The following is an 18,614-nucleotide window of genomic DNA, read 5'->3' as shown; positions in this document are numbered from 1 at the left end:
CAAGAACAGGAAACATAATGTTGGTGGACAGGAGAAGAGATTTAAAGATGGGATTAGAGAGAACCTTAAAAACTGTGGCATAGGCACCGAGAACCGGGAAGCCCTGGTCCTTAAGCACTCTAGCTGGAGGTTAGCTGTGACCAGCAGTGCTGCAGAATTCAAAGAGGCATGAATGGAGGGTGAAAGGGAGAAATGTGCCAAGAGGAAGGCTTATCAAGCCAACCCTGACCGGGACTGCTTTCCACATGGAAACCGATGTCCTCACTGTGGGAGAACATGCGGATCAAGAATAGGGCTCCACAGCCACCTTTGATCCCACCACCAAGACACTACACTTGGAGAACCATCATCCTCAAACTACAAGGGATTGTCTAAGTAAGTGAGTAAGTAAGTAAGTCCATAAGAATTCTGCCCCCCACCCCCACCCCATTGAAATTTTCCTTCAGTCTCCTTCCCTTAGTTATAGCTTTGAAGAGTGTGAAAGCTGAAAACTGTTTGCAGTTAGAGCTGTAATATTTCCTGCATTTACTGTTCCTTCATGATTTTGCCTGCTCCTTTTCTCTGGCAACCTAAAAGTATGTTTAAATATTTAGCTGAAATTTTAAGTTTCTGTAAGTTTAGAAATTTGAAAAGTGAAATAACAATTGCATTCTTATTTGGAGAGCAATACCATCATTTTTTTCTCCTCTTCCACCTGCAGCTACACTCCAATTTCTGACTGAAGGCTATTGTGCAAAGTGGTACCCATGATAATGAAGAACAATATATATACATTATTACAGTCCTTTCCCTGGTTCCTTATGCATCAGAGCCCAAGTGAGAAAGCTCCAGAATCCGTTGAATGCTTTTCCTCATAACGGCCCTCCAACGTCTGGTTACTCTGATAAACAGGATTGATGGAAGTATCTGATCGCAACACTTTCTCTGATACCTAGTTAGGAAGGGGGTGCAAAGATGGAAAGAGGAAGAGAAAGACCAATTAACAACTTAATGGCATGGATGAGTTCTTTCTACTTTCAAAGTGTTTCACATAGAACCTGAGAGTTTACTTGGGGCAGAATTTGGACTGGAGCTGAAACAAAACTTGTGGGATGCAAAAAACATATGCGCCCAGCTGTGGTTTGATGATCAGGCTAAGAATTGTAAGACTGTGTCTAGATCAGGGTTCCTGAAACTAAGGCCCGAGGGCCAGATACGGCCCTCCAAGTTCATTTACCCGGCCCTTGCTCAGGGTCAACCTAAGTCTGAAATGACTTGAAAGCACACTACAACAAAAATCCTATCTCATCAGCCAAAAGCAAGCCCATTGAAATACTAATTGAAATTCCTATTGAAATACTAATAACTTTATATTTGTTAAAATTGTTCTTCATTTTAATTATTGTATTGCTTTAAAGTGTTTTTTGCACTACAAATAAGACATGTGCAGTGTGCATAGGAATTCATTCATGCTTTTTTCAAATTATAATCCAGCCCTCCAACAGTTTGAGAGACTGTGACCTGGCCCTCTGTTTAAAAAGTTTGAGGACCCCTGGTCTAGATTCTTACATAGCCATGAAGCGGACTGAATTAATTTGGACCAGTGAGACCTGATTCCAGCAGTATCAGACCATAGAGAAATGAGAAACAGAGGAGAAGCATTTAGATGAAATTAGGAAAACATTCAAGATAGGTAGGTTTAAGGGGAAATATTAATAGTCAGCAAAAAAGAACTCTGGCTGTCATAGGGGAAGACACACAGACTCAGGGGAATGAGAAATGGAAGAGCAGATAGTTTTTCCACAATGAACACAAACTACATTTTAGTATTCTGCTGTGAACCAGGATCCACTGCTGGATATCAGTCTGACTCTCATGTGCGTGGGGGTTGTGCAGCAGCATTTTAAAGAAATGTAATCCGACCTCTCCCAAGAATGTAGGCTTGTACTAAAGATGTGCCTGGTATCTGAAAAGAATGAAAGCTACCAGAACATATCATGTCACTCATGTACTTTTTTCTGTGAGACTGCACTAACTCACCTCTTCAAACTTCTTTGCCTTATATTGATCTGCTCCTTTCAAGAAGTTGAGGAGAATGATGTCACAGAGAACTGTCCCCTAAAGGCAAACAAACAAACAAAAAACAGGTGAGATACCCTTTGGAGAAAACAACAGGAAAAATAGTTGAGATGAAGGAGCAAGGCTGATGGTATACCAGTCAATATTTTTGGAATAAACAAAAAAGTTTCCTGTCCAAGCTGAGACCTTTATCCTTCATCTGATGGAGTTCTCCAAGATCAAGCAACTCATTTCACAAAGCTCTGTTTTCTGATAGATATACTTTAGGGTAGAATGGACAACTGCAATGTATTTGGCGGGTCCCAATGGTCTTCTGCCCTTGGGACCTGCCAGAGTTTTAATGAACTGTCAAAGATTTATCAAAACCCGCAACACCCCACTCCCATAAATGACTAAAATATTTTTGATATCAAATAACACAAGGCATGCGGCAATATACCAATTTCCCCAAAAACAAGACACTGTCTTATATTTATTTTTCCTCAAGAAGGCACACTATGGCTTATTTTTGGGGATGTCTTATTTTTATTAAGTACAGTTCTTTATCTTTCAACTGCACTCTTTTCATAATTGATTAACCAATTCATTAATTTTCTTGCCTTTCTTCCAAATGAGACCCAATGTGACTCCCTTTCTGACAAAGGAGTTTGATTCTGGTCATCTCAATATGATATGGCCCAATGGTCATGTGTAGTCCCCCAGGCCCATTTTAAAGGGTTGTTAAAATGAAAATTCTTTCCTGATACACAAAGGTGGCACTTACTTTAAATAAACAGTACAAGGAGGAGAGATGATGAAACATTCAGGGGAACCAAATGACTTACCACCCCAACAGATGTGAAGGCTGCCACAGTATTGATGAGGGTTGGGATGATGTTGAACTTCCCAGCCTGAGAGAATACAAGGGAGAGTTAGCCTATTTCAATAGAGGGTGTCCCTCCAAATAATCATGGTCTGTCCCAGATATGAGAGGAAAAGCAACTATGCCAACAAAGGGGCTCTCTGTCTTCCTGTTGTAAAATGGGCCAAGCTAGGAACAGCTGGGCTACAACTCCCACCATCCAGATGGCCATCTTTCACAGACTCCGGACATAGTTTCTTGGCAAGTCATGAAACTTCTTGTTCTCTAGTATCTTGCATCTTCTCATGAATGGCTTCAGTTACCAATGGTACAATGACAGGGAAATCTCACACTTTTACCTTAAGTAGTGTCTGTTTAATTGTCAGAATCCATTATTCCTCAGAAGAAGCATAACATTGTTTAGTTGGGGCTGTTTACTTCTACATCCCCATTCTCTAGACGAGGGGGCATAAGGCCTTACATCTTCTCTTAGACAAGTGGTTCTCAATGCATGCCCACAGAGAGAATAGGAGCTATGTGGCAATTGGGAATCCACCAAATGTATACCCTTAGATGGATCACTGAATAACTGACATATCCTAATGTTTTTGCTATTTTCACCAGCCACAAACTGTTATTTTTATTTTTGCCCTCTATTATTTAGAGGCACCTCAATATAGAAAAAAATTATACCTTTTCCTAACATATCCAGCTGTGTAATTCTGGGATTCCCCCAAAGTAGTATTTTCTAAGGTCCGTCCAAGGACTTCATCCCATGCAGTAAAATCGGAATTTCTACACATTTAAGAAATATCGGTGCCTTTTACATGATGCAAGCTTCAACCATGGAGCTGAGGTATTTTGCCATTACTAAACTGTTGGGTTTCCCCAATGTTTCCAAAGCTAGTTAGCAACTGACTTGTTTTTAAATTCCCAGCATAGAGATGGGCATAATGGCCAGTTTCCCATGTGATGCTAATCCCTGTTGCACACTTGTAAATAAAACAATGACACCATGTGTGGGAGGAGCTGAAATGCCAATTTCCCCAATTTTAAACCTACCATGGCCAATGCAGAGGCTTGGAAAAATATCAGGATTAATTTAACACCACTTCCTAGTGATCCCAATGCAGAAGCTTGGGGAAAGATCAGGGTTAATTTCACACCACTTCCTTCCAATAGAGAAGCTTGGGGAAAGATCAGGATTAATTTTAAACCACTGGGTTGTTTTTTTAAACCACTTCCTATGATCGCCAATAGAGAGGTTTGGGGAAAGATCAATGTTAATTTAAAATTAGGTCCTACGATCTGGACAGGTTTTTTTTTGAAAAGATAAATAATTGAAATCCTGGAGGGACAAGGGGAGGGGACAAATCTCTACCATGTGATGGCTAATCAAATGGGTAAATCCTAATGAAAGCAGAGAAAAGGAGAAGGTGTGATGGGGTAGGAAAATCATCTGTTTAATTTCCAAAGGAGGCATTCTGAAGCTTAAGGGAAAACCAACAATGTCAAACGCTTTGCTTATCCTGTGGGATAAAATCCCAAGTGTTTTGCATGGAATGAAAATTCTCAGCAATGCAAACTAAACAGAGGGATTCTGAGACAAAGCATACATGACAATATGTGCATATTTTGAAAAGTATGTTTCACCTGACCATTTTTTTTATTTGGGGAAAACAGCAGCTACAGTTCCTGACACAGTGCATAGTCCGGATTTCGACCTAGGACCTGTGCATTTTTCTGCAGAAATAAATATGTAGAAAAGCCATCAGGGCTAGCTAGATAGCTACCTACCTACCTAGCTGTGTGTGTGTGAGAGAGAGAATTACCGTATTTGGTTAAAAAGGTTACTGTAGCTTCTTCTCATTGAAAATGAATTCAATCAGCCCCATTACTATAGATGTAACAGAAATAGTAAAATTGACACAGAAGGGAATGAACTCAACCAACATACATTTACAACATAACTTAGGTGCTGCAAAGTAAAAAGTAACCCCCCCCCCCCCAAAATAGTATTTATGGCAAATATTACTTTTGAAGGCAAACAGTGGCTGTGCAAGGATAATTTTCAACAGGAATATGGGGTCCCAGTCTAGACTGAGAGCATGTTACAAATCAGACTCCTGTGGTTGATTTCCCAACATTGGAACACTTTCTACTTTGTCTGAAATCCTTCCATCAAAAAGGGAAGCTCTCATCTTTTCTGGTCACAGGAATTGGAGGGCAACATTTCTTGAAATACAAGCATGCGGTTCTGGGGGGGAGGGAGTTGTAAATACACATATTTTATTTACCATTGAAATCAGTGAGGCTGGAGGCCTGATACACATGCCCTAACAATCTGAGTAGGATCTAGTGTAAAGTGCTTTAGTCTGGATCATAATCTTTTCTTTAAATTATAACACTAAAACACCCCTGCAGAAATTCTGCTCCCCCCAAGGCCCTCCCCAAAGGACTTAAAGAGCAAATATGCCTGTTAGGCATATGTACACTGTTCCCAATGCAATTCTGATCAATTAATTAATTGATTAATTAATTAATATTTCATCTTACTCACAAAGGAAGGTTCTAATTCAGAAGGGGAGGCTTGAACAAGCTTCCTTGCTGCCTCAGCTTTTTTTCTTCTTCAATGACTGCAGGGGAATCAGGGTTGGCCAATGAGGGCATATGAAAATATCAGCAATAGGCAACCATGGTTACCCAGATTTTCACTTACTTTGTACCTTCCTAAATCTTCAGCACTGGCTATGCTGGCTCAGAATAATGAGAATTATAATATCTCAAAGACTACTGCTGCTCTAGTCCTGCTTAAAATTAGCCCTGGGAGCTGGCTTCTCTCAACAGCCCTCTCTTCACATATTGATTTGGATTTGTGCAGGTTCACTCACATTGCCATATACCAGAACATCAAAGCGAATGCCATATGCCTTCATCAGTGTGCGGAACTCTGTGCCATTCTCTCGCTTGTAGTACTTGGCATACCTGTGGGCAAGAGAAAAGTGAGCATGGATCCACACATGTACATGACCTGTTTATGCCAGCACCATGTCTGGACACATCCCTCATGTAACAGAAAGGCAATGGTGAGGTTTTAGAGCAGCATATTCTTTGGGGACTCAAGCAATCAGATTTTGGCATAGTGATACAAAAGGAGACCCAGCTGGTTCTGTGGCTATAACAGAGTGTCTCCTGGTTTTTCAGGACCATCTGTGTACCCAGGCATGTAGCCGGGGGGGGGGGGGGGGTTGAGGGGCTTCAGCCCCCCCCCCCCCGAAATTCTCATGGTGATTCGCGAAAAAGCCTTACTGCTGCATTATTTAAACTGTTATGTTTATTCATATCATGATCTGATCACCATACTCAATATATCCCATATGCATGGGGGTATTGGGGTAATGATACAAAAGGTTTGCTAGGCTAGACCCTCTTTCACTCAGACTCAGCCCCCCCCCCCAAAACTCAGCCCCCCCCCAAACCCCCCTGAAAATTTTTTAGCCCCCCCCCCCCCCCGAAACGAAATCCTGACTACGGGCCTGTAGTACCTGAAGTGATATGAATTGTGTAGATCTCCAGAATCATGGGCTGAAACTCCCAGCATTCCTCAGTAGAGAATATGCTGACTAGAGCTGATAGCAGCTTAGGTCTAAAAACATTTGGAAGGTTGTGTGTTTTCCATCTCTGAAATTGCACACAGTGAAGTAGTTGCTGGTGTGCTATAAAAAATGAGGACAATAAAAGATCCAAAAATACATTAGAGGCAGTCAGATTACTTGTCTATCAAGCCCGGTATTGTCTGCTCTGCATGGCAGGTACTATGAAGTTTCAAATCAAAGAGTGTTTCCTATCAGTTGTTACCTGAGAATATATACAAGGAGGAGGGGACAAGCAAGTTTCCTGCTGCCCTGGAGATTAGGACTCATAGCAATAGGTTCAAATTACAGGAAAGGAGATGCCACCTGAACATTTGGAAGAACTTACTGACTGTAAGAGCTGTTCAGCAGTGGAACTCGGAGTGTGCTGGAAACTCCTATCTTGGTGACTTTTAAATAGAGGCTGAATGGTTATCTGTCAGGGGAACTTTGATTGTGCTTTTCCTGTATGGAAGGGGGTTGGACTAGATGGCCGATGTGGTCTCTTCCAACTCTACTATTCTATGATTCTATAAAGTAGGGACTTTCTGTATGTAAAGCATATATTAATTTAGCATCAAGTCATCCCCTATGTCCAACTACATGGAAGTATGAGCACACATTAATTCGAATACATGTTAGATACCTCTTAAGGATGAATGTAGATATTTGCTTATTTTGTCATTTCTACATACAAAAATTTTCAAAAGTATTCTTTCTACTTGATGAAATTACAAGGGTTTTTCTGCAGATCTTCTAATCATTGCTTTTGTGCAGAACATGTTTTGCACACTCAGAACTATCTCTCTATGAATGCAAACATCTTTTTGCTATGAATTAAAACACCTGCTACTCTTTTCACTCCTGCAGAGGGGTGAACAATATTTTCAAAAGAATGTTGACTGGATGAAGAAATCTACCAATATTCTTTGCATCCATAGACTTATGTGTGTAACTTCTGTGAAATAAACTCTGTGTCTCAGGAATCCAGATGAAAGGCCTCTGGGTGGGCAGGTGAGGCTAAGGGACAGCATGCTTGCAAGTCACAGTGAAGCTGGGAGTCTGTAGGGAGGAATCTTAGTTCATAAAAGATTGCAGTGGAAGGAGGCATTTCTGGGGGTAGCTTTGATTCAGGACTGCAGCTTTCAACTTGCCTGAAATTGTAACCTCTAGACACTTTGCTCTTTTCAGAGACACTGTCGAGTCGATTAAAGGAATAGCGGGGGATGCAGTGCTCCTCAGAATGGTCCAGGTCACAAACCCATCCAATCTTGATCCCAATTATTCCACCCTGCGCAGAAAAGACAAGACTTTAGGAGAAAACTATTCATACAGATTTGAAATTGCCCAGCAAAGGCAGGGATCACAGTGTCAATTCTAAAGACACACTCTCAGATCTAACATGGACCAATTTCCCAATGAACACTCCTGTGCTCTGCTGCAGTCGGAAACACTAAAAATAATAGAGAGGTAGACTCTTCCCTTTGCTGTTTTTCTAACTCACCTTTACACTTGGAGTGAGGATCCCTAAAGGTAAAGGTTACCCCTTGACATTAAGTCTAGTCGTGTCTGACTCTGGGGGGTGGTGCTCATCTCCATTTCTAAGCTTAAGAGCCAGAGTTGTCCATAGACACCTCCATGGTCATTTGGCTGGCATGACTGCATGGAGTGCCGTTACCTTCCTGCCGGAGCAGTACTTATGAGTCTACTCACATTTGCATGTTTTTGAACGGCTAGGTTGGTAGAAGCTGGTGCTAACAGTGGGAGCTCACCCCACTCCCCGGATTTGAACAGTGAACCTGAATGGGTAATGGTTGCCTGCAAATGAGTAGTAATTAATCTGCAGCAAAGTGTGGTTCTCTAGGTGTCCTTGGATTGCAGCTCCCATCAGCATATCCATTGGTAAAGAACTGTAAGGTTTGCTGTTCAACAGCTTCTGGAAGAAGGATGAGCAAACCGCGGCATCTGGGAACTCTAAGTCCCAAAGTCTGCCCCCTCAAGAAGCCCCAAAACTCTTACATTTTAAAAATTGTGCCTGGGCCATTTTCTTGCCAATGGCATCCATGACAACATCACATCTTGGTAGCACACATTCTCACCGTCATAGCCAATGATGAAAAGTTTTGGCCCGCAAATTTCACGATGTCCCCAAGACGCAAGATTGGGCAGAACGGCTGCTTTTCTGGGTGAAATCGGCATTTCTGAATGTGTTCAGTTGTGAGGTTAGGAAGGAGATTGCCTCTGGGAAGGAGAGGAAAGAAATTAGTATATATATAAATATATATAAAATGAGAACCACTGGTAAGTGAGGGAGAGCAGGGAAGGCAGAAGTGAAACAATGCTAAGCTGGGCACAATGAGGCTCAGATTTCATATTTCCAACCCGTCCCTTCATCTACAACCAACCAGAGATGACACATGGTGAAGCCTGGTCTGAAGAGTTTTGAGGCAATTGCTAAGTTGAGGCTAGTTGTCTAATTACATCTCTCTGTATAGACCATCACATGTACTGCAGTCTACAGAGGAGGCCCTCCTCTCAATCCCACCCCCGCCACAAGCTAGGTTGGTGGGAACAAGAGAGGGGCCTTCTCTGTGATCACTCCCCATCTCTGGAACTCCTCCCTAAAGAAATAAAAATGCCCCTCTCTCTTCTCCTTTAAGAAACTTCTAAAAATGCACCTATGCACTTTAGCATATGGAGAGGAGAAGGACTAGGACACTTTAAATACTAGCTAACCCACTTGTATTATATGGCTGTTATGATACATCTTAAAAGAAGCACCAGTGTCGGCCATTTTTAATGTAATGTCTCTTAATTTGCTTTAAGGGTGTATATTGTAAAGTTTACTTATGTTTTAGTTTTTTATGTTTTAGTGTGTCTTTATGTCTTTATTTTATTTTGATGCTTAATTCCTACATTGTAAATTTTCTGCTGTTACTATCCATTATCCTGTATTATGTTGAGGCATTGGATGTTTGTCTTTTTATGTGTAAACCACCCTGAGTTCCTCCAGGGAGAGATGGAGGACTAGAAATAAAGATGATGATAATAATGATAATGTGGGGCAAGCTTACTGGGACAGACTACTGACCCATTATCCTTCTCAGTGGCAAGTTGAATTATAAAGCTAATATGGATTGCCTGGAATTGTCATTACATAGATGTTTGCTTGGCATTTGAGTACAAAAAGCTGAACCTAGGTTCTCAATAGGCTTTTGAGTTGGAGTGAGGTCCTCCAGATACTAAACAGGCACTAACAATTGAGTCAACCATATGTCTTATTATGGGATATATTGGTTTTTAAACTTAGGGTTGTGGCAGTATTGACACTGGGTTGTTGTAGGGTTTTTGGGCTGTATGGCCATGTTCTAGTATTGACACTGCGCCAGTGCTTTTATGTGGCCTCCTGCTATTCTAAGGAACAAGCCAGAAGGTAAACTCCAACCCAATTCTACCTAATATTTATTGGGAATCAAAACTCTGGTTGAAAGTTTGGGGTTCCGATGTGTGGGATGGAGCCCCTTTACTCACTTTTCAAAGTTGAACAGTGGAAAGCGTATACTGTTCTTAATAAAGAGGGTGAAGTTTTCTGCCTCTAGCATGACTGGCCTGTAAGAAGAAACAGGAGTAAAGTCAGCCTTATGGAACAGAAGTGAATGCAAACTATAGGAGACAGGGAAAGACAAGGAGAGAGGTAGAGATTCCGCCAAATAACTGTTCTCTATCTATCTTAAGGAAATACATTTTAAAATCATAGAATCCTAGACTTGGAGGAGATCTTGTGGACCATCCAGTCCAACCCCCTGCCAAGAAGCAGGAAAATCACATTCAAAGCACCCTCGACAGATGGCCATCTAGCCTCTGTTTAAAGCCGCCAAAGAAAGAGCACTATGGTTTTGCATCAGATTGATCCCACTTGATTGTGACAACTCCATTCCAAAGAACCATGGAATCTGTTTAATCCATAATGTAAATGTATCATGTAAAATGCACAATGTCCATTCTGGTTGGGGGCACTTGAAATGGAAACTGCAACGTATACTTTTTTAAAAGTACAGTTTAAAAAAGAAAATGCTCAAAACAGAATCTTTGGGTTGCCAATGTCTGAAATAGTCATAGTTTTCTGTAGAAAAATGGAAAATACATAACACAGAGATATTATGACTGAATCAAATATTCCATCCTAGTCCACATTGTGGGCCTGTTGAAGTTGAAGCAGATGAGATTCCATGAGCATGTATGTTCATCACAAGCACAAATAAATGACAAGCAACTTAATATGAATTTAAATCTGGGACAAGGGGAGCATAAAAGTAAACTCTAAACCATGGGAGAGCCTGCATCCATAGAGTGGGGGTTGTACCAATATGTTTCTTCTCACCCTCACTGCACCACTGAAATGTTTTCAAGCTGAATTGTGCTCCTGAATGGACCATGCTGACAAGAGTATTCTAGGACTTGTGGTCTGAAAAAGAAACGTTGCAAAGCTCTCATTTTGATTGTCGAAGGCTTTCATGGCCAGAATCACTGGGTTGTTGTAGGTTTCTCAGGCTGTATGACCATGTTCTAGAAGAATTCTCTCCTGACATTTTGCCTGCATCTATGGCAGGCATCCTCAGAGGTTGTGAGGTCTGTTGGAAACTAGGAAAATTAGGTTTATATATTTGTGGAAAGTCCAGGATGGGAGAAAGAACTCTTGTCTGTTGGAGCTAAGTGTGAATGTTTCAATTAGCCACCTTCATGGCCTGACAGTTTTTAGATGTGCCCTGTTACTGCCTGGGGGAATTCTTTCTCGAGAAGTGATTAGCTATTCCTGATTGTTTCATGTCTGGAGTTCCCCTGTGTTTGAATTTTGTTCTTTATTTACTGTTATAATTTTAGAGTTTTAAAATATTGGTAGCCAGATTTTGTTCATTTTCATGGTTTCTTCCTTTCTGTTGAAATTGTCCACATGCTTGTGGATTTCAATGGCTTCTCTGTGTAGCCTGACATGGTGATTGTTAGAGTGGTCCAGCATTTCTGTGTTCTCAAATAATATGCAATGTCCAGGTTGGTTCATATCATTTTGATTCCTTCAAGATTTCACTTTGTCAGGATGCTGTGCCCTTATTCTTCCATTTCAGGAGAATGGAATCATAAATTAAATAAGTAAAATGAAATAAATATAAAACATGCAAGCTGTTTAAAAACACACCTATGAACCCCTTTTTCTCCAACACAGGACCTTTTTAGCCCCCTGTTTAAATATGGCTGCCACAGGGAAGACAGACTCCTGTGGTTTCGTCCTAAGTAGAGTAGACCCATTGAATCAGTTGGGGAATGGTGAGAAAATCATGGGCTATTCCAGATAACCACTTACACAGCAACATTGTCCACCTCTGCTGGGCACCAGCCCTGGATTTCACAGGTCCGGAAAGTGGCATTGTAATTAACACACCGACCTGTCAGGATCCCTGCAGATGGAAATATTCTGTCATTGAAGGGTAACAGCATGGCTTAAACATCCTTGATAGTCCCAACTAGAATAGACCTGATAAATCAATGGTGACTTGGTAAGTCATTAAAGTCAACCTTTATGTAAGTTTCATTGATTCAATGGCTCCACTCTAGTTGGCAGTAATAGCAGCATTCAGTCCAAAAAGTCAAAATACAACATAAAGTCACCTCTTATTTCAAAACCTACTGAGGAATACATAGGCATCTCAAACAGCAAAATCAGTTGCATCTCACTTTGTATCTCCTTACGTGATCACTAGAGAACTTTCTTGCAAATATGTTGCCATCTTACATTTAGACCAAGACATAGGAGCTCATTGTCAAGTTTGTGATGAAGGACATCTTTCTTTTGGGTTAGCTCTGTTTGAATGTGTATATCCAAAAAAGTTCACGACTGAAACTGTTAATGTGTAGTGACTTTATAATGTACAGACCACTCCAAACTCTTGATGGACTTTCTTTCACATTAAAATCCCATGAGAACAGTTGAGATTTTCCTGATTTTATAGATGATGTACTGAGGCTGAAAGTTAAACATCCAATAGGACAACAGCCAAAATGTATAGGCAAAGTTAGGATTTGAAATCCAGGGCTGTATAAATTTTGTTAGCATGTCTGTATTGTTGCTGTATTCGGGCATTGAATGTTTGCCTTTTATGTTTGGAATCTGCCCTGAGTCTCTTTGGGGAGATAGAGCAGAATAGAAATAAATTATTATTATTATTATTATTATTATTATTAAACACAAAACTTCTACATTAATCACACACACACTTACCATGCTACTTTTCTTATCTCAAACTATTTCATATGTCATTGTAGATTACAACTTCTAGAATCATACAGCAGAAAAAAATGAACTCAAAGTCATGGCTTTTTTTTGTGTGTATGTGTGTCAGGAGCGACTTGAGAAATGGCAAGTCACTTCTGGTGTGAGAGAATTGGCCGTCTGCAAAGACATTGCCCAGGGGATGCTCAGATGTTTGATGTTTTACCATCCTTGTGGGAGGCTTCTCTTATGTTCCAGCATGGGGAGCTGGAGCTGACAGAGGGAGCTCATCTACACTCTCTCCAGATTTGAATCCTGCTAGCACAAGGGTTTAACCCACTGAACCACTGGGGGCTCCTAAAGTCATGTCTGAGACCATAGGTCTTTTGGAGAGGTATCTGTCTCCATTACTGCAAAATAAGCTTCGCTGGAAACAATAAAATAAATATACAGCAATTTATTTTCAAAACAAAGTGGAGTCCTTGGAATGCTGTCAAGGTGAGCTGTGCTTCCCAAAACGCCATCTAGCTTTAAAAACTAGGGGCATCCCATACATCTAGTTTTTAAGGAAAACCATTCCTTTTTGAAATGCTGCTTCAGCAAATACTGGATCTTAAGTAGTACTTCGCTTCTTTTTTCTCAGGTAGCATAATTGGCTTACCTCCTCCTGTGGTGGGGACAGGCCTCTTGCAATCGTTGTTTGATTTACATTTGTATTCATATTGATTCTGAAATACAAAGAGCAAAGGTGTGCCAAGACTACAAACCTCTTGTATTTATATTTTTGTTTCCATTTATTGTGTTCTCTTGCTGCTTTTCTGAGATGCTTGGATTCCTGAGAGCCCACCTTAGTGTCTCATTTGCAATGAATCCAACACATTAGTGGGGAAAAGCTGGAAGTCCATTAATGAAATCCACAGACTGGAACCCCGTTATCTTCTACCAGGCTCTCCTCCAACCCTTTCCTCCTGCCCTGGAACTAAATGCCCTAAAAGTGGAGAGTTTGCACCTTGTCTTCTGCCTGGAGATGACTCACAAAAACCTTAGGGCTTAGGGCCAGGCCATGAGATCTGTCAATACTACCTCCCACCAATAATTTCACCATGACAGTCAACATGCTTTGCATGCAAAAAGGCTTCATATTCAGTTTCAGGTATTCCAGGTAAGAGCCAGGAAGAACGCTATGTTAAAAACCTGGAAAGCTATTGCATTTTCATTCATCACAAGCCAGATGGGACAATCATCTGATTCAATATACAGCAGCTTTCTAAACTTGTAGCCTGGGAAGCTTAGGGTATTCTGGACACGTCCAACAATATTCCAGGCAGAAGAGCTATGATGGCTAGGAAATTCAGGGAGTTGCAGTAAAAAAGGGCACTTTACCAGGTTCTGATTCCAATCTTGGCCAACTGCTTCCTTTATAACCTTATAAAAATAACTAGGATGTGTTCCTCTCCCATCCTGCATGCTGCTTTCAGTGCAAAAAAAACAACTCAGCCATGAGAATCTGGATGAGCCAGGAGAAAACACATCTGCAGTTCAGCTCCCTTGCCTCCTCCTTGCTTCCCCTACTCACCTCTGGGCAGAAGCCTTGTACCTGGTTTTCTGTCACAATGAGTTTGGTGATGATAACAAAGACTGATGTTCCCTAAAGGGAAGAGGGCAAGATTGGGGGCAGGGTGTGGAATGACGGAGAAGGAAAAAAGATGTCATGTTGTTGAATTCAAGGGCACAGGGACAAAGAAACCCATAAAATAAATGACAGAGTGAGGCGTTGGAAGTACTGTTGCAGGTGAGAAAGGTGCAACTCACATTTAAGATACCTTTGCATACACGGGTAGGCATAGGCAGACTTCTTGGATGCTCCACTGGCTTTTCACGTCCTGATCTTCTTTCTAACTAAGAGTGCATCTATGATGTAGAATTAATTCAGTTTGACACTACTATAATTGCCATGGCTCAATGCAATGGGATTGTAGGAATTGTAATTTCATGCCTTTAATCCTTGGTGCTAAAATTTGCTGGTACCACCCCAAATTACAATTTCCAAGATTCCATAGCATTGAGCCACACTGTAAAACTGCATTCATTTTACAGTGCAGATGCACCCCTTAGGTTGCCGATGTCACCTTTTTATGCTCCTCCAAGAATATATCTTGTCTTTGTTCCAAGATCAGAGAGAACAGACATGGCCCCTTTTCACTTTAACCTAATCACTAGTTACTTAAAGCTAGACCTAACTTACCTCTAACTGTCTCAGCACATTTTTCTTAATAAGGAGTAACTTCTTTCCTTAAACAAGTAAGCAGATTCAGTGGTTGCATGCCACTGAAAGAGGCAAACTTTGTTATGTACCTGCCATCTGGCTTAAGATGGGGTTCTCATAGTACCATGGAGAATCTAAATTAGCTTCTTTGTCTGTGATAATTGTAGATCTCTCTGCCTAAAACCTTGGGGAATTTGGTCAGTGATATTCAGATTGTCATGTTCTTCCAACTTCATATATCTCATAAATATAATGAAGAAGTGAAAGACCAGCATCTATCCTATCCTGAACTGCTTATAGGAAGGCTAGATAAAAACAAAGCACAGTGTGACCTCCTTATCCACATGGGATATACTCCTGGACTTATTGTGGAAATGCAGAAGTGTGGATAATCATGAACTCTATTGGAAATGACCCCTCCAGGGGAAACATCCCATAGACTCACACTGGAGGACCCAGAAAATGCCTAGAGGGAATACCTCTCTAACAGTTTTTAGGTGTGCCAGCAGGACTCTATGGTCATTCTCTGGCAGAAGCATACTATAGAATTTTACTGGAAGACCTAAAAAATGTTTAGAGAACTTTTTTTGGATGTTGATAAGTGAAACTGGAAGCATTGGCCCTTCAGAATGTATTGTACTCAGTGAGCCTGTATCTCAGCATGTTCTTTATCTCAGCCATATTGCCTGATGTTGGTTTACAATTGTGACTGTTTTTATATTTTCATATTCAATGTTTTAATTTGTTGTGTTTTATTGTAAATTTTGGGCTAGTCCCTTGTAAGCCGTCCCAAGTCCCCTTGGGGAGATGGTTGGCAGGGTATAAAAATAAAGTTGTTGTTGTTGTTATAAAGATTTTGGGGTCATAATGTATATAATTTCTATTAAAGGCTAGAATAAGGAGTAATCTTGTAATAAGCACAGATCCTACATTTAGAAATGGAAAATCTGGAAAGATGGACAAGCTTACACAATACTACATGTTCATATTCCAGGCATTTAACTCAAGGATGGGAAAAACAAAAATGAAATGATAACTGATTTCTGTTTTCAGCTTGAAAATATGTTGACTCCTCCCCCGTTCCTGGGTGTGTCAGTTCCCCTTTGTTGCTTCACCACATAATCCTTCTTTGTACATTGAAGAAAGTTACTCATAACATCCAAGACTATTTATGTATTAAACTGTCACTTTTGTAGGAGTTTGTTTTCTAATGTTCAAAAAGACAAGTCTGTAACTCAGTGTTGCAGCTCAGAATATAGTTGGCCTTCCATATTTGTGAGTTAAACTTTTGTGGATCTGATTATTCAGACAGTTCTTTTGTGGGGTTCCTCTTCACTTCAAAGATACTTTCCTCCCTAAAATGTTTTGTGTAGTTATGAAGAATATGGTGTTTACCAAGCCTGCTGTTTCTCCCCTCTTGTGTATTTGCTGATGCCATTTTGGTTTGAACCGTGAACATAACATGAACATGGGAACGAGGGGTAATGATAAAATGCCTTTATCAAGAGCATGGCATGCAGATATAAGGTAGCGTTAATGCTTATGTCCATAATGGGAACAGGCTTGCTTGCTGATTTCTGTTGACTGAGTTGTTAAAGGCACAGGAACTGACTATGCTGCTTTCTTTCTGTTGATTTCATAAATCCAGCCTACATGCACTGTATTCATGTTCTCTCATTTCCAAATACCAGCTCCTTAATGTCAACCAGATTGCTTGTACAGTATCATTTCCAGAGACGGGGAAATTAATAGATAGGAATTACTGCGTTTACTTAATTGTTGGTAAGCTACCAAATCTCATTCCATTGCATCTACATTAGGATGGCAAACAACTGAAGTATTTAGTTTATATTAAACTGGCATTTACATTTAAATTAAATGCCTGCAGTAAATGCCTTATGACTATGAAACTATCATTTTACCCCTACCCATCTCCAGCTTGTCCTCATTTTGAACCAGGGAGGGAAGCAAAAGCTGCATGTATTTTAAAAAACCTATTTTCCAGCCATTTCATGGAATCTGTACCTTTTGCATTCCCTTTCTCTCTCTCAACTCCTTTCACCAACATTTTATTTAGCTTATTTATTTCTGCATGGAATTTATAAAAAGCCAAAGTGTCCTAGGACAGAGGAAGGGTCTCTATAGAGGTTATCACACAATACTGTTATTCTGTGATTGCACTGCTTTAGTTCTGTAGCTCATCACACTGTCGTCACTCCCATGGATTCTACCACTGTTGTTTAGAAAATATAATTCTTTTCCTGTTGGAAGCAATCTATTAATGACCTTCTATCCTGCTATGGATTAGGACACTGTAAGGACAACCTTCTGGGACGGTGGCAATTTTACTTTGACCCTGAAGGTTGCTATAAATCATCTTGAATCATTTTACTTATATTATGCATTTTGGTAGTGTTGGTTTTTATGGAGCTTATGTGTCTGTTTAGATAATTATGCTTATTTAATTATTAATTTTATTTTCTTGTTTAGTAATTTATGGGTTTATAATGATACCTTGTACTGTTTTTAATGTATGTGTTTATTTATCACCAAGGCCTTTTTACCTGGAAGCCGTCCTGAGTCCCACCCCCCACCCCACCCCCCGGAGATAGGGTGGCTTATAAATAAATAAATAAGCAAATAATAATAATGATTATTATAGTAACCACTTTTGGTGTGATTTTTCATTCTACTTTGCTGAGATATTGGGAGCATCGTGGGCCCTGCACATCTCTTGGGACTCCCCGGGGATCTCAAGCAGATAAATATGAGACTACACTGGGCCCTCAGTATCCATTGGAATTTGGTTCCAAAATCCATGGATACTATGAACCTGTTAGAAATATACGGTCTGCTGGCGAGAGCCTTCTCTCTGTCCCACCACCTGCTTAATCGTGCTTGGTGAGAACATGGGAGAGGACCTTTTCTATGCCTGCTCCCAGATGGTATAACTCCTTCCCAAGTGAGACCAGGAGGGCCCCATCCCTGCTGGGCTTTCAAAAGCAGCTAAAGACCTTCTTCTGCCAGCAGAAATTAGAGGAAGAATAAGGGGCAGGGTGCTGGGGAAGTGTGGGTGGAATTCGGGGGGGGGGGGGGGCTGTGAGTTTTAAATTATATTTTAAGTGTATTTATTATATTTTCACCAGGTTTTTTTTACCTTAATCCACACAGTATTCTTTGTTTTTTATTTTCTATATTGCACTTTTTAACTATGACTACAAGGTGGGATTGTTAGCTATCTTGAGTCCCATGGTGAGAAAAGCAGGATATAAATAAAATTAATAATAATAATTAATCATAATATGTTCCATCATATACAATATTTAAAATGATAAACAACTTTAAAAAATCCTAGAGAGAGTTTGAGGATCTGTGAAATAGTGGGAGGCCACAGCAGGGTGCGCCTACACATCAGCATAGTGTTTGGCACATGGCAAAACCACATCTTGGATTTTTTAGAAAATGTTGTTGAGCTGTGGTTAGTTAATTTTATAGATCAAAACTGTAGATAAGGAAGATTAACTTCATAAGCTGGGAGTATAGCAAGATTCC

At 40.4% G+C, this 18,614-nt stretch overlaps 1 protein-coding gene across 1 annotated transcript in view; it reads right to left on the bottom strand.

The window, feature by feature from the left end:
• Window positions 1-446: 446 nt before the first annotated feature.
• P2RX3 (purinergic receptor P2X 3) overlaps window positions 447-18,614 on the bottom strand; it is a 32,563-nt gene continuing 14,395 nt past the window's right edge. The window contains exons 3-12 of the mRNA XM_060754949.2: window positions 14,373-14,444; window positions 13,458-13,524; window positions 11,891-11,984; window positions 10,063-10,140; window positions 8,631-8,772; window positions 7,686-7,822; window positions 5,791-5,884; window positions 2,883-2,948; window positions 2,020-2,097; window positions 447-931 (exon numbers count right to left, since the gene is read on the bottom strand). Coding sequence (XP_060610932.2) covers window positions 806-931; window positions 2,020-2,097; window positions 2,883-2,948; window positions 5,791-5,884; window positions 7,686-7,822; window positions 8,631-8,772; window positions 10,063-10,140; window positions 11,891-11,984; window positions 13,458-13,524; window positions 14,373-14,444 — 954 coding nt within the window. The 3' untranslated portion in view covers window positions 447-805. The remainder of the gene's footprint in view (window positions 932-2,019; window positions 2,098-2,882; window positions 2,949-5,790; window positions 5,885-7,685; window positions 7,823-8,630; window positions 8,773-10,062; window positions 10,141-11,890; window positions 11,985-13,457; window positions 13,525-14,372; window positions 14,445-18,614) is intronic.

The sequence above is a fragment of the Anolis sagrei genome, chromosome 1, assembly GCF_037176765.1.
Source record: "Anolis sagrei isolate rAnoSag1 chromosome 1, rAnoSag1.mat, whole genome shotgun sequence".
In the NCBI taxonomy this organism is placed as follows: domain Eukaryota; kingdom Metazoa; phylum Chordata; class Lepidosauria; order Squamata; family Dactyloidae; genus Anolis; species Anolis sagrei.
This window is presented reverse-complemented; position numbering and strand designations above follow the sequence as displayed.